General features: G+C 26.8%; 2 protein-coding genes across 2 annotated transcripts; both read right to left on the minus strand.

Annotated features, from left to right (window-relative positions):
• Positions 1–286: 286 nt before the first annotated feature.
• LOC145829838 (stAR-related lipid transfer protein 5-like) lies at positions 287–3,836 on the minus strand. The gene is made up of 7 exons (XM_082937707.1): positions 3,712–3,836; positions 3,349–3,398; positions 2,784–2,916; positions 2,041–2,161; positions 1,508–1,534; positions 1,078–1,171; positions 287–801 (listed from the first exon to the last, which is right to left on the minus strand). The coding sequence occupies exons 1-7, from the start codon at positions 3,796–3,798 to the stop codon at positions 636–638; spliced, it is 678 nt and encodes a 225-aa protein (XP_082793833.1). The 5' UTR covers positions 3,799–3,836; the 3' UTR covers positions 287–635.
• A 16,130-nt stretch (positions 3,837–19,966) lies between these two features.
• On the minus strand, positions 19,967–25,619 carry LOC145829678 (uncharacterized). Its single transcript, XM_082937534.1, has 2 exons — positions 25,515–25,619; positions 19,967–21,108 (listed from the first exon to the last, which is right to left on the minus strand). The coding sequence occupies exons 1-2, from the start codon at positions 25,581–25,583 to the stop codon at positions 20,764–20,766; spliced, it is 414 nt and encodes a 137-aa protein (XP_082793660.1). The 5' UTR covers positions 25,584–25,619; the 3' UTR covers positions 19,967–20,763.
• Between the last annotated feature and the right edge of the window lie 179 nt (positions 25,620–25,798).

Consider the following 25,798-nt stretch of genomic DNA (forward strand, 5'->3'; position numbering starts at 1 on the left):
AAGAAAATACTCAAGAAACTTTTTACTTGTCGAAAATATATTTAAAGATTATTAAATCTTTTTATTTATTTACATCAAGTTGGTAAAATAAAATTGTTTTGACAAGAGGTTAAAAAAAACCTAAAAAGCTCTTTCACAACATATATATTAAAACTTATAAAGTATTATAGTCTATATATTTTTTAAGAGTTTTCTTTTATTTGTTTTTCGCAGTCTGAAAGGTTTTAGATTTTTCAATGTCAAAAAAAGTTTTTTAACAAACAAACCTACAAATTGTAAGTTATAGTTGAGTAAAAAGTAAAATTTAGTATTTGAAAGTTTATAAATTTTAATAAAACTGTTTTGAATATACTTTGTAGAGCATGTAACCTGGTTTTACCTTAGAAAAAAACTAACTTATAAAAATAAAAACTTTTGTGATATCTTTGAATATTTATAATTTATTGTTTAAAAATACTGGAAAAAATTAAAGTACGAAACTTAGTATTCTAAAACAACCTATAAAACACAATACTAGATTAAAGAAACTAGTTTTAAAATTTTTTGAGAAAAATAAAAAAATATCGGCAAACTTCAAGTTTTAAACTATACTTACTCATTTTAACCTTGTAGGTTTTAAATACGTCCTAATAAAGTTAGTATTTAAGTAAATCAGATTCTTTTGACAGCTTAGCTTGCTTGGCAATAGACTTGAGGTATTGTATTTGCTGTCCAGGTAATGCTATTTCAACCAGCGACTGAGGCAGCAACCCTCCTATGTCAGTGTTCACGTACAACTCAACATAGCAACTTTCTGGTTCACTGCAAAAAATTATTAGTAAAGTTAACAATTAGTCAGTGACATTTTTAGTCATTAAGGGAGTAAAAATTAAGGTTTTAGTACAATTCTTAAAAGTATGTTTAAAACACTTTCAGCTATTTATTAAAAACAATGATGAACTTTAAAAAAAGTTCTTAAATTTACAAACTTCTCTATAACTATATTTTATAACTATATTTAAATGTCTAAATACTGTAAAACTTTTCAATAATAACCATTCACTAAAAGAATCAAAAAAAATTATAAAAAATTTAAACCTAATTGAATCTGCTACCAGATATCCGGTTGGATAGTTCGTAGCTCTAACCGGAGACGAAACAACTGGAAAGTCAGCATCTTCAACACTGCGAGCTTCGATATAAAAGAAAAATTATTATTAAATCAAAAACAGTTTGTTTAAAGTATGAAAAAATTTTTATTCCTTATAAACTACAAATTAAAGACAATAAATGTTTATTTCGGTGCTTAGTTTTTTTCTTACAAGTTTGTTATATGCGTTTTTGTTTCGTTTTTGAATTTAGATATTATGATACTTCTTTTAGTTTCTAGTATAAAATCTTGGTTTTTAGATAACGAAATGAAACAGTAATGTAAATTAATAATACATTAATCTATATAAGTCTTTATATAAGAAAAACATTTCTATGCTAAACGATTTTTTTTACATCTAAGTTGTTAAAATCTTACCGAAAACCCAGCTTGTCTTTCCGTAATCTGTAATAAGTTTTTGTATTTAATTACATAGACTATTCTGAAAACTACAAAAAAATTAAAAATAATCAGAAAAACCAAAAAATTTTGATAACTTAATTAGTTAAATTTAATGCTGTTGGTCATAGTTTACAATAAATATTAGTTTATTTAGATGGATTGAAAACTTTAAGGTATATTTAAGACGTATATTAGTACTAATTTAATAACCTAATAAAAAGGGTGTCGAGAAATATAAAATTATAATTCCAGTATATAAAAAAAATTAAAGTTTGATACGTCAAACAAAATTATTTTGCTTTATCAACTAAAGAGTGTGTAAACAATTTCACTTGGTCATTAAACAACCTACTATTTATAACAATTTTTATCGTATGATAACTAAAGTGTTTTCTAATTTACTTGTTTTAAACTTAGTGTTAATATTTTTTACGCAGTTAAGTTTATCTTAACCTAGCAATTGAAATTATCTGAGTGTCAAGTAAAGTTTACTTCAATATATCAAAAACCTGGATCAATCTGAGGAGCAGGATTAGAGTCGTGTTTTGTGTGAAAAAGTGTGATAAACTCACGCGATGCTACAGCCCCCATTACAGCTGCGTTTGTTGTTATGCGAGATACGATGATATCCTGTCATGCGGTGAAGTAGTGTTTGATAACAAAAAATATATGATAGTATAGACTATAATTTATTTTTTTATAAAAGAAAGGTGTTTCTAGATATAAAAATATATTTTCATAATTTTTTTTTTAGACTTAATGTTTAACAATACTTAAAAATTATTTAAGCGATCATTTATTTAATAGTTGATGTCAGTAGTTCTCAAACTAAATACATTTTTTTCTTTTTTGTAAAAACTTAATTATTTTAAAGCAATCGAAAGCTTTATGAAATTAAACGATTTCAAGTTTTATTTTTAACTTTTTAAAATAAAATAACTACATATTTAATAGCTATTTAAAAAATCCATAAAAACTTTACAAAGTTATTAAATTTATAATTATTTCATTGTTATATACTAAACATTTTTATTATCATTTTATATATAAGAATGACAATTTTCAGTGCATTTTAAATACTTTATTTGAAAATTTTTTTTGCATAAATAAAAAAATGTTTTTAAAATATTTTACAGTGATAAATTTAAACACAGAAGTACTTTTTTGTGATGCAAATACTTTATCAGCTTAAGTGTGTATTAGAATAGAAAGTAAAATGTTTAAAATAGTTTCATGTCTTAAGGCAACTTACATCAGAAATGTTTCGTATGCATGAGTAGGTCGATATACTTTTATCCCAATCTGCTTTTTTAGATGCAGTAGTTGGTTTAATCAATTGCCAAACTGTATCAAAAGGAGCTTGAATCAAAGTTTTGAATTTCCACCTTTAAAGTATTTGAAAGTTTGTTTAAGTTTTAAATGTAAAGCTTAATTGAAAATATAAAGTGTAAGTACAATTAACATTGTTATTTTTAGGAAAACAAGTTTTTATGGTAAAAAATAAAACACATTTGTACCTCGATAAAAATGTATGCAAAATACTTTAGAGTATTAACTTATAGAACACATAAAAAATACAATTTAGTTTGTTTTAATATTTTAGCGCTTTACTTAATTGATTAAATAAATGTCTTTGTTTTTTAAGTTATGTGTTGTAGATGTTCACTTAATTTAGAGTTTTTTTTTTTAAATGTTTGTAAAACATCAGCAAACTGTAAAAATAATCTAATGCATAACAATCTAATGCATAGATAATTTGTAACAGTTTATCGAAACATATATAGATATTGTGATAAAAGTAGAAATATGAAACTCACGCATTTCCTTGAAAAAAACTAGACTTTTTGTAGCTTACTTCAACATTTTTCTGAAATACGTAGTTAAAGGTTTGTGAAAAAGTTCAAAATAACTACTAAAAAAGGTAAAAGTACTTGTTATTGATATGTCTCTAATTGGTTTTTAATGTTACATTGTAAAGTATTAAAAGTTTAATTTTTTCTAATTATAAACTAAGTACGTCTGATTTAATTACTTATATATTTAAATTCTCTAAAATGAAATCACAATTTTCATTAATATAAAATTTAAATATTTAGTAATAGTAAACAAAAATAGACTATAAAACTTTAAGTTTTTACAGCATAAAAATTTCAACAAAGTAAAACATTTAAATAACTAACAGTTGTTTTGTATTTTATCCATTCATCTTTATTAGTTGCCATTTTCAAAACAGCTTCAGCTGTTTCTGTTGCAATTTTTTGAAACATGGTTCACGAAAAACTAAAATTCTGCAAAATAAATGAACCCTGTAAAGTTTTCAAAGATGTTTTGAAATTTTAGTTATTGAAAAAAAAAAGATTTTAACTTATTTAAGCTGATGTAAATAAAATTCGCTTTATTTTTCTCGTACAAAATAGGCTGAAACTAGTTAACTAACAGTTTATTAATACAATACATTTAAACAATGATACGCTAAATATACCATAAAAAAAATTTTCAAAACAAAGCTGAAATACAAGAATTATAGAAATTATGAAAAAGATAATATTAAAGTTTAAAAACATGTTTGTTTACAAACATATCTTTAACGCTCTTTAAAGTATAATTTCTTATATTTTTTACAATCTCTTCTTTTAATCTCTCGTATTTTGAACAAGTTTTATAAAACTATTTTAAGATACTCGGAAATCATTTCATATAAAATTATTTAAACTTAAGTATATGCTGACATAATTGAAAAACAGTCGATTTTCAATAAAATCTTTCTAAAAATTTTGTAATTTTAATTATACATAATAAATATCAATTAAGAGGAAAAAAAAAAAAGTAAAAACAATTTTGACAACAGTCAATGGCAAGGTTCACTTTTTCAAAGAGCAAAGACTATGTGAAACAAATTATCACATGTGTGGTATCATGTAAGAGGGTGGAACATTTTCGCTTAAAACAAAAAAGATTTAATTTAAATAGTACAAATATCAGTAAAATTCAGTATTTTTTTACAAAAACAATACAGATTTTTTTTAAAATATTTTTCTCATCTAAGTTGACTACCGATTTATTAATTTTTCAATTTGTAATACTAATTAGTTTTTTTTCCCTACGCCTCCCTCCTAACAGAATATTAATTTAATTTAATTAATTTTGCACAAATGTTTTTGTAAGACTTGAGTTATCACCCTTTAGATCGTTCAAATAAGTTTAAACTCATTAATGAGTTTTTATAATTTTAACTATGTTTGATGTTTTGTTTATGTTTACTTTTTGTTGAGTATAAATAATTTTATTTTCATTTTTCTCATTGTGTGTCCTGTTTAAGTGGCTCAGGTTTTGATGTCTGAGTCCAACATTGTACAACAAACAATATAATAGTAATAGAAATCTTTTTTTAATCATAAACTGTTGTTAAATTACTTTCCAATTGGTACCTTTACAGTTTGTATTTAACATTGCATCTAAATAAACTATGTTGAATCGAGTAAAAAAAACTCAATTATAATTACTTTATTAAAAATTATTGAAAAAAAATATATTTATCCTAATTTGTACATATATGAAACAATTGTTAACATATACAACATTTTGTTGATAATTATAGTAGGTTTGTAACTAATTAAGATTTTGATTGTCAAATTTAATTATAAATACTTTATTCAATATGTCTGTAAAATCTTTATTTGATATACTATGTTTTTATAAATGTGTGTTTTGTTTTACTAAGTTAATTTGCTAAATTATTTTAAATTATACTAATTATTAAATCAAATTAAATATATAAATACGGAAATCATTTTATATTTTATATTTTTAAGTAGTAGTTATTTCATTTTATGCAATGCTAAACTTCTAAGGTCATGTTTAATTGCAAACTAGATATATTATGCTTATAAGGAGTTAATACTACTTAAACACATAATTTAATTACTAAAGATATCTAAAACAAGTTTTTAAAACAATGATTTAATTTTATAAGTTAATACTAACTACTAATCTCATTTTCAATTGATAATAATGTATGATAAGTTAACAAAAAGTTATAACTAATAAAAATTGGGCAACAATGTATGTGTACTAGTTAAAAAATATTTCTGCTTAGATGCATAATTTAGTTTTCTAAATTTTAATTGTTTACCTTTTAAACTTAGTATTAATTTTGATTTATTAGATAAAAATATTAGTAGAAAGTTTTATAATGTTATGATATAGACAAACAGTTTTAAAAACTTGATAGGTTATTAAGTTTAAACTATTAGCTTTATTTGCTTCAGGTTAGTGTTTTGTCGACATTTGTAACTTCTTTCTTTGTTTTTTAATTTTTATTGGTGAATTAAAATAGATCATTCTCCTTATCATGAAGTCAAGAACTTTTATTGTGGTCTATAAAGTAAAAAGTGCACAATTAAATTTAGTAGCAATAAAACTTAGAAAATACAATTATTTGAATTTTTTTAATCCTCTTTTTAAATTTGGCTTGAGAATACTATGTTGTATCTTATTACCAGAATTAAACTAAACATTAAGGGTTGTAATACAAAAGTACGTATTTTTTTAAGATAATAAAATATTTTTAGAGTAGCTTTAAATTTAATATAATTAGTTTTGTGGGAATTTACTTTAGTAATTACTTTTAAAATTTAGTGGCTAATAACATATATTTTTTGGGCTTAATATAGGTAATTAAAGACCAAGATTTCTTAGGACGCACTGCCGGCTCGGTACGCACTTTTGCGCATTGTTCAAAGTGCGAACCTAGTTGGCAGATTACTGTATTTTAAATTTAAATTTTTATACTAGTTCGTTCACATTCTATTTTTCGATCAAAAGAGTTTTCTTTTATAACGTTTAAGAATTTTTAAATATTTTTCAAATAACTTATATCTTATAATAGGACGAAATATTAATTAAATTAATTTCCATATCTTTTATCTTCGATAAGCTGTACTCAACCGCAGGGGTGTGTTCAGACTGGTTTCCTGGAGTTGGTGCGTCCCTGAAAAAAGACGAAAATGAAGGTTTTATTAACTAAAAACATTGTATACTCGTATTTACTTTTATTAACAGATTTGCTAGTGTTTTCTTTCCAAAATTGTAAATGTTGACAAATCGAGTATTAAAAATGCCTTAACAACCAAGTGCTACAACAATAGATAAAACTAGAAGTAAACTATTTCAACAGTTGAAAAAGTTTAATAAAAAAAAAACTTTTGTTTTCAAAATAGAAAAAACATTTGTTATAATGATAATGTATTTTAGAGTAATTATAGATAATAAAATAAACAGGTCAGAACACCTTAAAATGATAAAGTGCGTGCTTATTGAAACAACAAGTACAAATTATTTAATTAAGCGTGAAATTTTAACTTAAACAAACAAATAGGCAAACGTTTATTAGGTACTTAGTTTTCAGATGGTATAATAAGTATGGGAACGGTTCAAAATTGCACGAGGTTACTAAATTGCACAAGGGGACTAAATTGCACGGAGATATTTTTGCACGATAGTAAAAAAAACATTAAACTAACGGAAATAATTGTAAAAGAAAAAAAAAATAAATAAAAATAAATTAGTTAAAAAAATAGTACCGTACGAGGGTAAGGATTAGGGGCAGAGATGTTAAAATGCTAAAAGTTACTATGGTAATTCAGCAATGAAGTGTTTTATTTTTGGTTTGTTTTAAGTTAGTAATTTCACGCTTGAGTAAACAAAGCAGAGCTTTTTAACATGTCTGATTAGGGGTAACAGTGATGGTAAAAAAAAACTCAACCCGTGCAAAAATGTCTTCGTGCAATTTTATCCCCTCGTGCAAAATTGTCTTCGTACATAAGTATCTTCGTGCAATTTTGTGCCCTCGTGCAGTTTCGTACGCTCGAGCAATTTTGACAGCTACCCAACAAATATATAATTTTTGCAACACTGGTAGAAAGTAATTTAATAAAGGCAGTTCGTATTTTTTATAAAACTAGGTAGTTTTTAAACGACAAAAATTTATATTTAGTTAAAATTTAACTTTTCATAAGTCATATAAGCACTCAAAAATGTTTGGTCCAATGACCTAGTGTAAGAAAAAACCTTTTGGTTATCAAGTCGTACACTACTTGGATACAGTTTAATGTCATTTCCAGGACTAGGTACGGTTTGTTGTTTTGGAGGCAGAACTTATATAACTAACACTAATGAAGTCAACGTTCTGTAGTTTTTTAAAGTGAGCTCTTCGGAAACACAGAGCAGTTATGTGATATACCTGCTACTTACTAAAAGAAGTTAGAGTATTAGCCATAAAATTTTAAAATTTAGAATTTTTTTTTTGAAATACTACTAATGTAACAAAATCTTAGTTCAACAATCTCATTTTTTTTTTTAAATATAATACAAATATATCAGTTTAGTTTACAAAAACCAATGATATATGTTATGCAGTGTGCCAACCCTTGAGTGTTTAAAAGTATTGTTATCATAATGAAAGAACAAAAAACTCAAAGGATGCAGATAGAAAGAATTAAATTGGGTGAACCTCAAAATACGAAAGAGAAAAAGTACAAAGATTTTATAATTAAAATCAATAGTAACCGGGCGCTGTCAAAGAAATGCTATGGAAATTATTAGAGGAATTGCACATATCCTCAATTAATCATATTGTATCTGTATTAGTTTTGGTGTATTTTTTTGTAATTAAGTTCTTGTATTTACTAAGTTAATTGATAAACAATACAACTATTATTATATAGTCAACTTTTCATCTCACAATTTCATTAACTTTTAAAATTTAGTTGTTTTAGAAATGTAAAACGCATCGTATATAACAAATTTTTTTTATAAGTTCTTTAGTGGTATTAACTAAGTTGAATCAAATTTTATAGAACTTGTTTCAGTCCATAACTTTAACTTATTCTTATAAGTATCTGTATCAGTTTTCGTTTTTGTTCGTTATTAAGTTTGTTTGTTTCTAAAATAGATTAATAACTTCTTTAGTTATCAATATGTGGTGAATTTATCTCCAAATTATTATTACATATTATATTAATGTTGATAACTTATTTGGAAATACTTTAAAACATACATATTTAAAAAAATAATATTTAAAAGTTCTTTAGCGGTAATAATTAAGTTAAATAATTTTTTAGGAGACGTATAAAACTAGCATGGAAGACAATTATTAAACATGCATTTAAAATTAAGTTAAGATCTTTTACGTTTTATTGATTTTAAATTATACAGTAAGATTCACAAGTGTCTTAGTACTTTTATTGTTAAACTGGGAACGGGTCACTTTTGCACGAGCGTCACGTTTGCACGAGGAAACACTTTTGCACGAGCGTCACTTTTGCACGAAGGGTCACTTTTACACGAGGGGACATTTTTGCACGGCGACTCTTTTGCACGGAGGGTCACTTTTGCACGAGGGGACACTTTTGCACGGCGACTCTTTTGCACGGAGGGTCACTTTTGCACGGCGACTCTTTTGCACGAAGGGTCAGTTATGCACGAGGGGACACTTTTGCGCAGCGTTACTTTTGCAAGAGGAGAAATTTTTGAACGCAAGGTCATTTTTGCACGAGGAGACACTTTTACACGGCAACATTTTTTCACGATGACAATTTTTTACGGCAGCATTGTTGCACAACGATAATTTTGCACTGAGGGTCACTTTTGCACGAGGGGACACTTTTACACGAGACTCTTTTGCACGGAAGAAACTTTGCACGGCGATATTTTTTCACGATGACAATTTTTTACGGCAGCATTGTTTCACAACGTCACTTTTGCACTGATGGTCACTTTTGCACGAGCGGACACTTTTACACGGGACTCTTTCGCACGGAGGGTCACTTTTGCACGGCGTAACTTTTGCACGGCGATATTTTTTCACGATGACAATTTTTTACGGCAGCATTGTTTCACAACGTCACTTTTTTACTATGAAATTTTCGCACAGCGAAATTTTGGCACTATGACTTTTTTGCACGGAACATCAATTTTGCATGCAGGCCGATGAAAAGTTTTTTTTAGCTAGTACGAAATCTGTAACATAAAATAAACTAAAAACTAAAATTTTATAACATGCCTATATTAAAGGCAAAAAATAAAAGGTTTAAGATCTGTCTAAAGGTTTATGTGTCTTTCAGTTTAAGTGGTCTAGGTTTTGATGCCTAGGTCCATCATATGGACAATAAACTTGTAGCCGTATAGTAAAAAAAAAAAGGCATAGTTGTTGATTAACATATCAAAATTAAAAATAAACTAGAACAATTTACTTACACTTAAACATTATTTAATCCAAGTTTCTAAATAAATTAATTTTTTTGTCCTGGTATGAACCTTTTAAAATAACTTAATTTTATCCTTTCGTTAGTTTGTTTCTAACATTAACTTTTACTGTTTAAGATTTAAAATCTTTCATTTTTTGCCTTTAATATAGAAATGTTAGAAAATTTTAGTTTTCAGTTTTTTTTATGTTACATATTTGGTACTAGCTAAAAAACTTTTAATCTGCCTCTATACAAAATTGATGTTCCGTGCGAAAAATTCATCGTGCCAAAATGTCGCTGTGCATAAATTTCATCGTAAAAATATGACGTTGTGCAAAACGTGCAACAATGCTGCCGTAAAAAATGTCATAGTGAAAAAGTGTCGCCGTGCAAAAGTGTCACCTTGTGAAAAAATGACGCCGTGCAAAAATGACCCTGCGTGCAAAAAGAACGACCGTGCAAAAGTGTCCCCTCGTGCAAAAGTGACGCCGTGCAAAATTATCCCCTCGTGCAAAAATGACCCTCCGAGCAAAAGAGTCGCCGTGCAAAAGTGTCCTCTCGTGCAAAAGTGACCCACCATGTAAAAGTGACGCCGTGCAAAAGTGTCCCTCGTGATAAAGCGACGCTCGTACAAAAGAGTCGCCGTGCAAAAGTGACCCTTCGTGCAAAAGTGACGGTCGTGCAAAAGTGACGCTCGTGCAAAAGTGACACCCACCCTGTTGAACTATCTACCACAACAGTCTTTGTGTAACTGTAAGTTTTTATTAGTTGTTTAAAATTTATTTCTAGCATCCTCCATTTTCGGGTCAGAATGACACAGCGACAAAATGACACAGTCGTCAAATAGACACGGTGCGTCACTTTGGCACAGCGACAAAATGACACGGTGCGTCACTTTGGCACAGAGGGTCACTTTGACACAGCGACCATACGACACTGTGCGTCACTTTGGCACGGAGGGTCACTTTGGCGCAGCGAAAAAATGACACGGAGGGTCACTTTAGCACAGCGACAAAATAACACGGTGGTTAATAAGGGAGGGAACGATTTGTTGTGAAACTTCAGTCTCATTGGTATGGACAACGATCTTATTTTTCTAGGAAACTTTTCGGTTTCCTGTCTTCTAACCGGTTTTGTAGAATCAGCACGAATCACATTGATTAACTTTAAAAACAAAGACCGCAGGAATTTTTGATTGTGAATTCATAAAATAAATTGAAACACGTAATGTTTATACCTTCTATTGTCCATCGTCGTACTTATAAACAATATACTCATTTTTAAGCAGTAGCAAGGTGTTAGGTGTGCTTAAAAGCTGTGCTTAATAAACGACAAATAATTATTTGTATCAAACGACGTTTACAAAGATGCAAAAGCAGCAACTTTTTTAACAAAATACGACTGCCAAATTAAAGAGAATTTATTTTTGATATCTTTCGAATGGAAAAACTTAAACACAGTTTTGTACTAGAACTTGAAACGAGTAATGAAAACTAGAAAATGATTTGCCATTTCACGACTAGAAAGATAAAAAATTAAATATAGACATATTTTTTGAACTTCAGCAACATCTGATTTAAAAAATACAATCTACATTTTAGATCAATCATTCAGCACATCAATAAACTAGTAGATGTAAGCACAGAGAAAAATTTGTTTTATAAACTAAAACTCAGACGTTATCGAAAACAACTTTTCTGCTGTTGTAATTCTAAATTCTAATGCGGTTCTTATTTTACGTTTTTATGCTTAAAAAAAGTAATACTTGCGCTCTTTTGGCGACTTAATAGGTTGCAATTTTGAACTAAATTGCTGCGTTCCCTGACGATTTACGTTAGTAGCAACATCTTCAAAAAATCATTGTGCACTTGACTTAAAAGATCGAAATATTGCGCCTCTATGCGACTTATGTTAGTTGCAACATATATCGTGCACTTAGAGGTAGAAATATGATGCTCTTTTTCTAATAAAATTGTGCACCTAAGCACTAAAAATGCATAGATAATAGTATAAGTACAAATAACCGCAAATAAATTAGTTTTTTTTAGCAAAAAATTCCCTACATCAAGCATCTCTTTAAATAAAATTCAATAAACCACTACTACACACTTGTAATACAATTGTAGACTTGCTTTAACAAAATACAATTTTTCTTACTATTATAATAGTAAAACTTCGCAAAATGAAACATTATCGCAATTGATATTGTCAAGATTTTAAACTCGTTAAAAAATTGGTTAGTAATTATCTAAATTGTTTTCTCGCTGCGTTTTTTAATGTATTAGGCGTCTGATTCCTATAAGAATATTCCTAAAGCTCAGGCAACTCGTGGTCTCCAATATCTCAATACAGATTTTGGAGACCCCGGGTTGCTCATGATAATTAGGTAAATAGCACATCGCTTTCACCAATTACTGCCGAATGCCCCATACTTTCAAAATGTTGTCTATTTTATATCAAAAGCAAACAAAATTTCTTTTTTTACTTTTTCATCAGAAAGAAATTAACTCCTAATTAACAAATAATATTGTTTTAAAATTTTAGAAAAAAGTTTTTAGAAACCCTAGAAAATGTATTTACTTTTACAAAAAACTCATTTTTTTATTTGCAAGATTAAAAATAGAAAATTAAATATTATTTTCATAACAGAGTTAAGACAAAACCGAGTTTTTTAAAACTTTGTAATAAAGCTCAAGAATATAAAGTAGCAGAAATATTTTACAAGCAAATTAAAATTTGCTTTTACTGTATTATTATGAAATTTATTTACTGATTTTGTTTTAAATATAAATGCTATTTAATTCCTTATATGCAATTAAATACTATAATATCTGTCATACTCTAAGTTTGGTTCTTTATATTTTAGGCTACAAAGTTTAATTTCAAAGCTACAAAGCTCATATTAATTCCATAAAATTTTTCCTGATTTTTTCTTAACATAACAACTAGACTTACCAGAAGAATTAACAATAGAAAACAAAAGTAAGTTATAAAACAGTGTATTACTATTTTGTAATATTTTTTTAAGTTTTAGAATAGGATGTTTTTAAATATAAGAAACTTAAATTGTTCAAACAACTAATTTATAATTTTTATTTTTGAAATTTATTATAAAACTATGGTGTTATATTCATAACATAATCTATTACCAAAACCTTTTGTTGTTCAAAATTACCTAAACTAATTAACTTATTTTAAATAATCACTTGATTGCACTTAATGCTATTCTATACAAACTAGGCTTTAAAATGAGTGAATGGTATATTTTACTTTACAAAATATTTTGAATGTTTTAAAACCCTTAAAACAAGTTTAATACTCAAAGAAAGCTGTTTTAGAATATTAATATTTAAAGGTGTTCAACTACTTAGAAATAAAATCAAAAGATACTTAAAAGTAGTAATGAGTGATTAAAAAAGACTTAGAATAAATCAATGAATAAATACAATTTCAAAAACATGTTGATTCTAGGCTGCAGCAGCAATGTTGTATGTATAACCTCTAGTGCTTAATTTTCTTAAAAGTGATAATTATATAAATGCGCATGAATGGTTGCATCAGACTCTTAGTTTTCTCTCAACTGTTCATTCATAATACTATTTTAACTTTTTCATAAATTTAGGCTCCAGGACCGTTTATTTTAATTATTTGCTTTTAGACAAGTTTATTATATATTTTCAATACAGAGTTTTAAGTAAACATCCTAACTTATCAACTTTTGTTGAATATTTTTTTGTATGTTTTTGGAAATTTAGGACTTTACATTAAAAAAAATATTTTTAACTGCTCGTAATAGATTGTTAAAGAATGTGATTTACGACTCGATAACTGATATATTCTTTGGTATAACTTTTTTAGCGATAACCTTTTGCGTTTAAAAAACAGTAATAAAAAAACTTAAATGTTTAAACAAACTACTAGGTTGAAATATTAAACATATTTGTAATAACTGGCTAGTTACTACAAAAGCAGCTTAACTCTGTATTTTAAAAAAACTAGAGTTAAAACACGCATGACTTAATCTTACAACGAAATAAGTCTGTATTAAGTTAAATCTTAGTTATTTTTTATAACAATTCCCGATAATAAGTAATTAAACGTTTAACAAAAAGTACTAAATTTTATTCATTACATAAACATGAAAAGTCATAAAAAATAAAACTTAAGAATATTTTTGTTTTTATACTATGACTTAAATTTAAAAGCATTGTATCATATAAAGTTTCAAATGTATCAAGCTACTATAGTTTGGAAACAATATAATAAACCTTTTATTTAACTAATTACTATCACAATTTTATAACTAAAAGTTATATTACTGAAGAAGTTTAGTTTTGCTTATAAGTTTGTTAATCCATGCTATAGTGACGCACCGTGTCATTTTGTCGCTGTGTCAAAGTGACGTATCGTGTCATTTTGTCGCTGTGCCAAAGTGACGCACCATGCCTAAGTGACGCACCGTGTCATTTCGTCGCTGTGCCAAAATGACGCACCGTGTCGTTTTGTCGCTGTGCCAAAGTGACGCACCGTGTCATTTTGTTGCCGTGCCAAAGTGACGCACCGAGTCATTTTGTCGCTGTGTCATTCTGACACCCACTCCCATTTTCACATAAACAATGAAACGTATTGTTTTAAAAATCTATCTTTTTAGTTATATAAATATTAAGCTTTTTTTCTGCTAAATATAGAACACATGAGATTTAGTTGGTTTTAAAGCTAAGACTTAAAGAAATGCTTCTCTGAAAAACAAATATGTTTTTAGCTTGATCTGAACTAAACTTTAGTAACAAGGATGGCCTTTTACTAGTAAAAGACCATTTTTCCTATAAAAAGCTGATCGTGGGCATCAATAGTTTAAAATCATTGTTAAAATCAACAAAAGAAATACTGTTTTAAACAAGAAATATGATCAATAATAAAAGATTCAGTTTAAAAAACTTCCATTTAGAAAATTATTCCGTAAAATAATAATTTCTACAATTATTATAAAAGTAGATTTAATCGGACAAAAATTTTTACCATAGAAAATTTTATTATTAAAAATAGTTCGGTTACTAAAAAAATTGAATTTTCTTAAAACCTTATCTGGATTTTATATAATTAGTCATAAAAGTCTTTTAGAAGAAACTTGCCAATTTTCCAAGAAAAGGCTGCTTGCCGGTCGTAATTACTATAAAGTAATTAAGTAATTAAGATCAAAAGTAATTTAGATCAAGAGTATAATAAAATAAGCACTAGTATCAATTTTAAGTTCCATAACTTTCATTAAAGAAAACTATGTTGTACAATACAAAATTATTTAACTGTTTTAATAATAATAAATATTATTTAAATAATAAGTAATAAAAACTATAACTTTATTAAGTGTCAATTGTTCCAACTCGTACTAAAGTAGATTTAATTAGACATAAAAAAGTTACCATTATAAAAAATTCTAAGTTCCGATACTAATAAACTAAAAGTGCTTTATTTAAAAACTGGATTTAATTTTACTAGCCATAAAAGCCTTTTACAAGTAACAGGCCAATTTTCTGCTGCCCGCGGGCCGTAATTTAAAATTACGGTGTTAATCAATAAACAAAACCTGCATTATACTAAAAACACTACAAAACTGGTTATAACAATTTTATTAAAAAAAACTTTATTAAAAGAAATATCCTTTAAATCACTAAACTTATTCTTTAATTGTTTTTATAAAGAATAAAAACTACAATTTTAATGTCAGCTCCTTTTTTATTAAAATTTTTGAATTGTTCATGAATATATTTAATTTGAGTTCTTTTAGTATTAAAACTTTTAACTCGTACAACAATAAATTAATTTAAATTTGATATTTGATTGGGAATTGATTCAGGTGGAATTTAATCAGGTGGGAATTAATCCGGCGAGAATTGATCCGGGTGGGATTTGATCGGTTGGGATTTGATTTGGGTGGTATTTGTGCGCGGGTGGGAATTGTTAGTATACCATAAAAGGATAATTTATTATGATTAAGATATTTTATTTGTTATAGGATGCTGAAAAGCAAATGAGTTTTTTAACTTTATTGTCTTAATTGTTATATTTTGTTTAAGAAATAACTATTTTTATAAGTCTGATTTTTCTCTAATATCAGAACTTTTGTAATTTTTACAAAAAAATTATGCTCTGTAATACTAGATATTAGTTTTACATGTCATTTTGCATTATCTGTTTCTTTTCACTAAAAAATAGTCTTGTACAGTTTTACTATCCTTAAATTAGAAATCTGTTAGATTTTAAAGACATTTTTTACTTTATCAAAATCATCAATAGAAAAATATAAGACCAGGTAGAATAATAATAGAAATACTTTAAAACAATATTTTTTTATTCTGTTCTTCGACACTTTTCTTCATTATATAAAAAACTAGACATTTTTTTTACTTTATATAGTTTTTTAAGAGTTTGTATATTAAAATTTATACAAATTTTGAAATACTTTGTTCAGATTTATTTTTTATATAGTGGTGTTTTAATGTAAATCTTAAGTCACTTTTTGTAAACACAAGTAGCTTTGTTTTCTATAAATTGAAAATTGTAAGTAACAAACAATATGATTACAGAAAAGCCTTATTAATTTTTTTGCACTAGCTTGAAAATATCAAAGTGAACAAAATTATTACACTCAAGAAACTTTTTAAAGTATATTTTAATTAAAACTGCAAACAAATATTGTAGAAAAATAAACTACATATACAATTGTTCTTAAATAGATAAGTTTTCAATTTGTATGCACTATATAATACAATTAATTTTTAAAACGTCGTAGTTTACTTAAAATATTTATAAAGTATATTATAGTTTATTGCTTTAGTGAATTGTGTTTAAAAAACTATTAAAAACGGAAAACTTAAGGTTTTTAAAGTTTTTTTCTTAGACTTTTTATAAAATTAAAACAGTAGATGCAGTACTTATAATAAATGTGCTCAATGAAATCTTACTAGTTGTAAATAAAGTTTCTGCATCGTTAGTAACAAAGAAGTGTCTACGACAAGGGATGTCAAACATTCGGACCATATTGCAGCCCACTAAATGTTTTTCTGTAGCCCACTATCAATTCAGAAAGTTTATGAAAATGATCTTGTTAAAAATATTTTAAAATAATTAAAAAACTCGGATTCTTACTTGACAAATAAATTATTATAATTGATTTTATGCTCAAGTTTCAAAACTATGTTGTTTTTTAATTCTAATATTTTTTCAAGATAGAAATTTACAAGAACTGTTTATTCAATGATATAATACTAAATATCTCTTTACCTAAATAACATCTAGATTAAGATTTGCGATTTAGTTTAATACTTACGTTTTTAGTACGACTTGATAAATTTAGATGTTAGATTTACAATTCTAACAGATAACAGTTTTGAACTAACTTAATAAGAAAACCTACAAAATATTGAAAAACTTTCTTAGACTTTGAATATAAAGTTTATAAAAAACAAGCATCTTAAACAACAACTAAGTAAAGTAGTAGTCTTTTCCTGATAAGTTTTAAAACATAAAAAATAAACAAAAACTAAATTTAAAAAAATTCTTTACGGATAACCGATAAATTTTTTTAATTACTGTTCATTTTTAACTTTTTTCATAAATAGAGCGTTCGACAATTATTATAAAGAGTTCGTCAGAATTTTATAATTATTTGATTATATTCCAGCGTAGTGACCCGCTTTTAGAGTAATTGATCAATAGCTTGTTATTTAGTACATCTTAAACACTTAGTTATAAACTTAGAAGTGTGCATTTAAAAACTTTTGACCTTATCTATGTTTTTATTCAGGGAATAAGTGCTTGAAAATTGTTATAGTAAACACTTACCTTTGAAATAGTTAAAAGTTTTCTTATTTTATATAAGTTAGCAACTTAAATCATAAACATTTTAAAAATACTTTTTAGAAAAATATTTACTGCTTGGATTTAAAAAAAAATTTCGAACATTTAGTAAAATTAAAAAAACTTACTTAGATGTTTCGTTCAAACTGTGGCAGATAAATGCAATGCTTTTTACTTTAGTAAAATTTTCATTTAATTTTTATCCAAAATAAATTAAAAAAGTTAACACACAGAAAAAAAAAATTGTTTGGTCTTACACCACTAAAGTTTCTAATTAAGCAAAAGTGTAAACTTTTTATCGTTAATCATACAAATGACGCCCTAAAATCACACCACAATATTATTGAACAGAAAAAAAATTCTCACAAAAAAATTTGGTCTAAGGGCCTAATGTACAAAAAACGTCCGGTAATCGAGACGTAAACGACCCTTATACAATTTTATATAACTAGTTGCGCATTCAAAGTCTAGCCAAAAATTTCAGATAAGTCTCAATGCTAAAAATTTTCAACCTTTTTTGTCGTAGTAATAAGATAGTATAGTTACTTAGAATGACTAAAAAATAATTAAGTTCTAAAAATATGCTACATAATTTACTATATATTTATTATTTTTATTAGTTGAACGCTCGAAAAGTTAGGTCCAAGCACCTGGTGTACAAAAATTAATTTTCAGTTATCGAGCCATACACCATAACTTCAAGTCCAGGACAATTTAATTGTATAGCATACATCAGTTACGATTAAAAAAGCTAGATTTTAGGGCTTTTTATTGTTAAAATATTTTTATTCAAAAACTTTATCATAACATTTCTAGTCCATAAGTTCTTATTTTCTAATAATATAAAATAAGCTAATTGGCAACAAGCTATCCAGCAGGAAAAAAATGCAGCTTTAAATAACACAAAAAATTTATTATATCATTGCTTTGAAACAACAAAAATAGTATTGTAACAAAAAATTTAAAAAGTTTTTAACTATATAATTTAGTTTTTGTAATGCATTTTATCAACTATTTAGTTTAGTTTTTTTATTAAAATAGTTAATATGTACGATTTTTTACTGCTATGAAAAATTTATTTGTATCAATCATTTTCTGAGCAATTATTTAAATAAATATTAATGTATAATGTTTGTTGGTACTGCAGCAACTTTTAGAAGATAAAATATTTTGTCTTAACCGATTTTATTAAACTCAGCTTTATGCTGTAAAATAGGACTATTAACTTATACCTACAACTTTATTTTTTTATATTTACATTATAGTCGTAAGTTTACCGTGTTCTAACACCGTTTTCAAATGTTTTCTATTATTTTAAAAATATACTTGTATATTAAAAGTATACTACAACTAAAACACGTCTAAATATCATAGCATTTAATTGATCCAATATTGCTTAGGTAGGTATTTAATACATAGCTTATAAATTTTGTACCAAGTCAATGTACAAGAAAAAAATATTTGGATCAAACACTTTAACTTTTTGATATTATACGGATAGATTAAGTAAGTTTAATGACAAAGCAGTGTATACACGCTTTAAATTCCAATAGGTTTTATTTACCAAAGTTTAAACTTTCTGTAAAAGTATAAGTACTTTCAAATAGAAAAAAGTGTAGACGTAATAAAAAAAAACTACATATCTCAAGTACTGTTGAAAACAAAAATAATTAAATTAAAATCTGAACTTTATTAACATTATTCAAAGTTTTTATTTACATTCTTCCCTGGTAAATAGATCAAATATAAAATACACTCACTTAAAAAAATACATATTTTACAAATTTAACTAAAGAATCTTCGGATCAAGTAAAATAAAAGACCCCAGCTTTTAACAAGTAAAAATAATGACCCTGGGGTCATTTTATTTTACTTGATACGAATCTTCTATGACCTAAATTCATTTTGGTTCTATATTAGACATAAAATTTACGTTACTACTTGACTATACGTTTTAAATAAAGGTACAATATTTTTTAGAATTAGTTTTATAAAGCAAAGTATATAAAAGAAATTTTAATTCTTATTTCTCAAATTAAATTGTTTATAGAAACTTGATATAAACCTACTTATATTGTATGTTCTGAAAATCGAACAATTGTAGAGAATTATAGGTGAAATTTACTAGAATATATAACAATGTTAAAACAGCTTTTTTACGCAAATATTTATTAAAAAAAAAGAAAAAAAGAATATGTTTAATACATTTTTTATACATGTATTACATAATAAAATCAAATTTTAGATAAAAAAACAAAAATTTATTCACAAAAAACTCTTGTAGAGAATTGCTTGTAAAGAAACTAAAAAAATAATAATAAAATAGGGAATTAATGTGTAGAGCTAAAAATAAAACTTTGATCATTGTTGGAAATTTTTGTTAGCAATAACTTTCATCTATTTTTAAAAGTTCAGAAATAAAATATATATGAAAAAAGTTTTTTTTAATTACTTAACAACACATTACTCTGACTTTTGAATTTTCAAATTGTATAAAAATATCATTAATGTATTCAAGTTTGTTTATAATTTTATATAAAATATTATAACCTTTTAAAGCCTACTTAATGTTTATTTTTAACTTCTTGTAAAATAGTTTCAGCAACTTTATTATTTTAATATTTTAAACTACAACTCAGCAACATTAAGGAAAAAGTTAACTGGAATCAATGAAAATAGTAAATTAAACCCAATTCTATATTTTTAAAGCAGTGACAAATAAACTATACTATTCAGAAAAACTAAAATAATGTTGGTAAAGTAATTTAAATAATCACTCATTTTGGAAAAATAAATTCACCATAAATTAGCCGATGACCACAGTTTAAAAAATAGTCCGAACATCTAACTTAAACTTTTCTTCAATGACAAAAACATGAAACTACCACGGTTTAAACAACATTTAAAAATACTTAAATTAAATTGATCTTAATTTACAAAAAAATAAAACTAGCTAGAGGCTTCTAACATTAAAAATGTCCAGATGTAAATACTTGGAAACTGATTAAATAAAATTCCCGTAAAATAACAAAAGTAAAATTAAGTTGCAAATATGGGATTTGAAGATTTTTTTTAAGTTTATAACTGAAATTATATATTTAAATAGTGGTGATTAAGAAGAAAATAACTTCAATACCTTCCAAGCCTGTGACCTGGAGGCTGACGCGGTCGTCTGCCTTGTTGTTGAGGGTTTTCCACGTTCTGCTGCTCTGATTGGCTGATGCCAAAGAAGATGCAGACAATACAAAAAAGGGGAAGACCCTGAAAGAAGAGAGCCAAGGCGGCGGCGACGTACCAGGCCGGCGTTATGACGTAAGAAGAAACGGTGATTGGTGGAGCGCCCAACTCCAGCAGTTTGTTGTTGAACTGAGCGAATATTCCGGGGCTTTCCCCTCCCCTCTGCTGCTGGTTGCCATGGTTTCCGCCGCCTTGCAGGGACCCGAATCTCTCGCGCGGCTGACTTGATTGAGGCCTCTGTTGAATGTTAAAGTTATTTTTATTTAGTTTTTGGAAGAAACGTAGCTAAAAATACTAACAAGGTAGCCCATCTTCAAAACAAAAAATCATCCTGAGTGACAAAAAACTAGCTTGAGTCAGCCGGACTATATAAAAAATTGAATAAAATTATTAATAATAGTAAATCTAAGTTAGCTGGAAAGCAATTTCTGAAAAAAAGTAAGCTCATTTATAACAAATAAGTTGCAATGTGCTCATAATTTGATTTTCTTCCTAGAAATTAATCATTTAATTGTAGTTTTATAGTTAAAATGCCTTTTTATTTGTTTTGATTACGCAGCCAAAAAATATAAAATTTTAATCATTGACATCCAGCCTGCAAAAACTTTTTATAGTACATCTGATCTATGTAGAAGAAGTTTTTGCTCCCCACTTTACTATGACATAATATGAAAGTATATAAAATGTTAATGTTACCAGTAGTGATGTACCGGACCCACAATTTCGGGTCCGGCCGGACCCGGACCCGGACTTTTTTTTCAAATTAGAATCCGGCCGGAACCGGATCCGGACTTTTTTTTCAAATTAGAGTCCGGCCGGAACCGGATCCGGACTTTTTTTTCAAATTAGAGTCCGGCCGGAACCGGATCCGGACTTTTTTTTCAAATTTGAATCCGGCCGGAACCGGATATCAGACAAAAATGGCTATATCCGGCCGGACCCGGATAGTGAGTCCGGTACATCACTAGAATAAACTAGCCTGCGTCAGAATGAGGTTTTTTAAAACTGAAAAAAAAAAGAACTTTAATCTAATAATAAGTAGAACAGCTAGCCACAAGGTTTACAAATTTAGGTTTTATTTACAAGTAAAAATCTGAAATCATGTTCTTGAACAAAATACACTAGAAAATTACAAAATATTGAAAACTGGATCAGCTCAAACCCATTCAGAATCTAAAAGAAAACTAGCCTGAGTTTTTTTAAAAAACTAAACTAGCCTGAGGCAGTCCAAGATATTCTAAAATTCCCAAAAATTTTCAAACTAGCAGGGTTGCCATTGTTTAAGTCAATAAAACTAGCTAAAGTGAGTATAAACAAGCCTGAGTCAGAATGAGGTTTTTAAAAACTAAAAAAAACTACTTTAATCTAATAATCAGTAGAACAGCTAGCAAAGGTTGACAATTTGGTAGTAAAGTTGTGAACTGATTGTTGTACACTTAACTTACTAGTACTACCCATCATAATTAAACCCTACCTTATTTAATTAATATCTAACAAATACTAAATTCTAACTGAGACTACTTTCAATAATCAGACACGACAGTTTTGAGTGATGAATCTTTTATATAAAACACAACAAGAAATACTAGCATATACAAAATTATAAATTACTTTGGTAACACTTTAAAAACTGGAAGCTATTTAAATCTATATCAAAAGACTTAAAATAATATCCTAAAAATTAAATAAAACTTTAAGTAAACAAGAAACTGTAATTTTTTTAATAAACTATTAAACTATAAACCCGGCTTAGATATTTAAACAATTAAACACCTGTTGAAATATTCACTTTTAAAACAAAACACTACTTACAATAAGCATTCACAAAAACGTTCAAAATATTTTGTTGCTTCAAGCTACAAACCAAACTAACTAACTGTTACATATAAACTGCCTGTCATGTTCTGATGTTTTGTTGCATCAGTATTAAGTTTGAAACATTTCATCATATGACTCTTATTGGCTCGTACATTCAACCGTATTAACTCTAAATATTCTCTGAGCTCAACTTTAAACAATAAATAATGCAAGTATTCATTTCAAAGTTTTCAATTTTACAACATATGTAAAAAGTTGCATTTCATGAAATGTTTATTTTATAGTTTAAATGTAAAGAAGTGTAAATTAGTCACGTGTACAAAATGAGTCATACACGGTAGCTGTTTAATTTTAACTGACGAAAATGACTCTTATTAATTTACACAGGGTTTGTTTTTGAAATAATACTTTTCAGTGTGCTCTTTTTGACTAACAAGATCGGGGTCCGGCCGGATCTCTGTTAGGATCCGGCCGGACCCGGATCCGGACTTTTTTTTCAAATTAAAATCTGGCCGGAACCGGACCCGGACTTTTTTTTCAAATTAGAGTCCGGCCGGAACCGGATCCGGACTTTTTTTTCAAATTAGAATCCGGCCGGATCCGGATATCAGACAAAAATAGCAATATCCGGCCGGACCCGGACCCGGATAGTGAGTCCGGTACATCACTAGTTACCAGCTTCTTTAAAAAGGTAACTTTTTTTGATCTTTTTTTATATAGTTTTTGCTAAGCTACAAAATGCTTTTTACAGATATAAAAAATTCAAATTATTTTTTGAGATATAGCCGGTCAAAGTCGGAGGCAACAACAGGTTCCTTATGGGAGGAGCAAACTAAAACGGCAAAAATAAACTATTTCACTAAAAATCTATCTTGTCCTACGTTTTTTGAAATAACAACCTCAAATTTTCAGGAAATGTTCCTTAATATATTTAAAAAATTCTGTCTGAAGGAATTTTTTAAAAATTAAAAAATAATAATTTTATATAAATAATAAACAAAAAAATAGTTTTTTTTTAGTTTTTTTATTATAATTTTTTTTATTTTTTAAAATTCTGTTCTGACAGAATTTTCTAAATATTCCAAGGAACATTTCCTGAAAATTTGAAGTAGTTATCTTCAAAAACGTAGGAGGAGATAGATTTTTAGTGATTTCTAGTTATTTGCCGTTTTAGTTTGCGCCTCCCATAAGGTTCCTATTGTTGCCTCCGACTTTGACCGGCTATATCTCAAAAATTATTTTGAACTTTTTGAATCTGTAAAAAGTATCTTGTAGCTTAGTAAAAACTATATAAAATAAGATAAAAAACCAAAAAAATGGTGTTTACCCCCCCCCTATGCCCTTAAACTCACAAACAAGAAGAAAAAAATACCTGTTAAAAAAATAAATATCCTTTAAAAGTGAATGAGTAACAACTTTTGAATTTTCTCAGTGTATTATTTAAAAAACAATGGACAGTTTTTAGTAAGTAATTTTTAATATTCAAACCTAAATTTTTATTCTTTCTTTAATGTATCAAATTTCAAACTCTTAACCTCTATTTAGTCATAAAATTTTTGATTAAAAAAAATTAAAGTTTTCAAAGTACATTAACTTAGAATTTAAAATAAAAAGTTATTAAATGTAGAAAGATACATACTTTTAGTAAGCTCAAAAATTTTGAGAAAACCAACTATGAAAAAATTATCTTCCATATATTTGTATCAGAATGCTTTTACAAAGCTTATTATCTCTCATAAAAAAAATAAAATAACTTTATTATACAAAAAGTAATGTACCACCGAATATACTTATAAGCTGTCAAAAGTTTAAAATATGTAATACTGCATACTATTAAATGATAAAAGTTTGTTTTACTGCTAGTCAAGTCGAACAAACTCAAGTGTTCCTTGATTTTTGATTTAAAGAATATTTTATAGACACAGTGTAATAGAAATCATGTTTAAAACCATAATCAGGTTGGCAAACTTTAAGCTTAATACGACTTACAAAGCAAAAATTCGTGGCGGCCTGCGAGTTACTTTTTAGCTAAAAACACTAAAATGATTATAAACAACAATTATTTTGTAGTATAAACTTACAAATAGGGTCTACATTTAGTATTTACCAATTAGTAGTGCTTAACTGTTGCTTATTTTATCACATTTTAGTCAAAAGTAGTATTTTTTACTGATTACAACGATTGTTTCAAATAAATGCTGCCAACGAACAAGCTTTTTTTAATTAAGTGTGGCCTACAAGATAGTTTTTCTAAAAAAATTGGCTTGTGATTTATAAAAATCTGCTTAACCCTGTTTTAAACGAGGTGAATTTTTGCAAAATTTAAACTTAATCTAACTTTGTTGGACTAATATTGTAAAATTGGCAATATGATTAGAAACTCAAACGGGTGCACGATTATTCAAATTCGGACAATTCAAATTCCAATAATTCAAATTCTTAATAAAAGATTCAAACGACTAAAAGTAAAAAAGTAATGTATATTAGTCTAAAATAAAAAATACATATGTAAATTATATTAATATCTACAGGCCATTTTTTTCTTTTTGTAAAACATTAAATATTTTTTGAGATATGGTTTATATAAAATAAAAAAAACATAGTTATTTTTATTAATTTTAAAATATCTTAAAAAGTATTTTAGATTTTGAAAAATAGAAAAAGGTGGCTTTAGATATTATTAAGATCTACATATGTATTTTATATTTTTTTCAAATTTATATTACTTATTGAGATATAATCCTTTTATTATTTTTTTAAGAATTTGAATTGTCGGAATTTGAGTTGTCCGAATTTGAATAGTCATGTAACCAACTCAAACTTACATTTTCATTTTTTAGTCTTGGATCATTTTCATCAACTATTTCACCACTTGGTAGAATCTTCTTTCCCATTATATTTAAAATCGTTTTTAAACTTAGTATTAAAATAATCCTGAAAATTTTAAACATTAATATACATAATACTTCAAAGGTTTACAAAAAATAATTGAAAATAAGCAATAGCAATATTTAGAAACATAATTTAGAAAATCATACAAAATTTACATTTTATGCAATTTAAAGTTGTATTAGCAACGGCTTGCCAAGCAGTATTTTTGACCATAAAA

This window comes from Thalia democratica, chromosome 2 (genome assembly GCF_965202585.1).
Source record: "Thalia democratica chromosome 2, ktThaDemo2.hap1.1, whole genome shotgun sequence".
NCBI lineage: Eukaryota > Metazoa > Chordata > Thaliacea > Salpida > Salpidae > Thalia > Thalia democratica.

What these genes read in the sequence shown, in the direction of transcription:
- LOC145829838 (XM_082937707.1), bottom strand. Translation starts at nt 3,798, where the DNA reads ATGTTTCAAAAAATTGCAACAGAAACAGCTGAAGCTGTTTTGAAAATG. An exon ending in AAAGACAAGCTGGGTTTTCG is followed by an intron (nt 1,172 to 1,507) that starts GTAAGATTTTAA and finishes TTTATATCGAAG; the next exon opens with CTCGCAGTGTTGAAGATGCT. An exon ending in CTGGTAGCAGATTCAATTAG is followed by an intron (nt 802 to 1,077) that starts GTTTAAATTTTT and finishes AATTTTTTGCAG; the next exon opens with TGAACCAGAAAGTTGCTATG.
- LOC145829678 (XM_082937534.1), bottom strand. Translation starts at nt 25,583, where the DNA reads ATGGGAAAGAAGATTCTACCAAGTGGTGAAATAGTTGATGAAAATGAT. An exon ending in CAAGACTAAAAAATGAAAAT is followed by an intron (nt 21,109 to 25,514) that starts GTAAGTTTGAGT and finishes AACATTCAACAG; the next exon opens with AGGCCTCAATCAAGTCAGCC.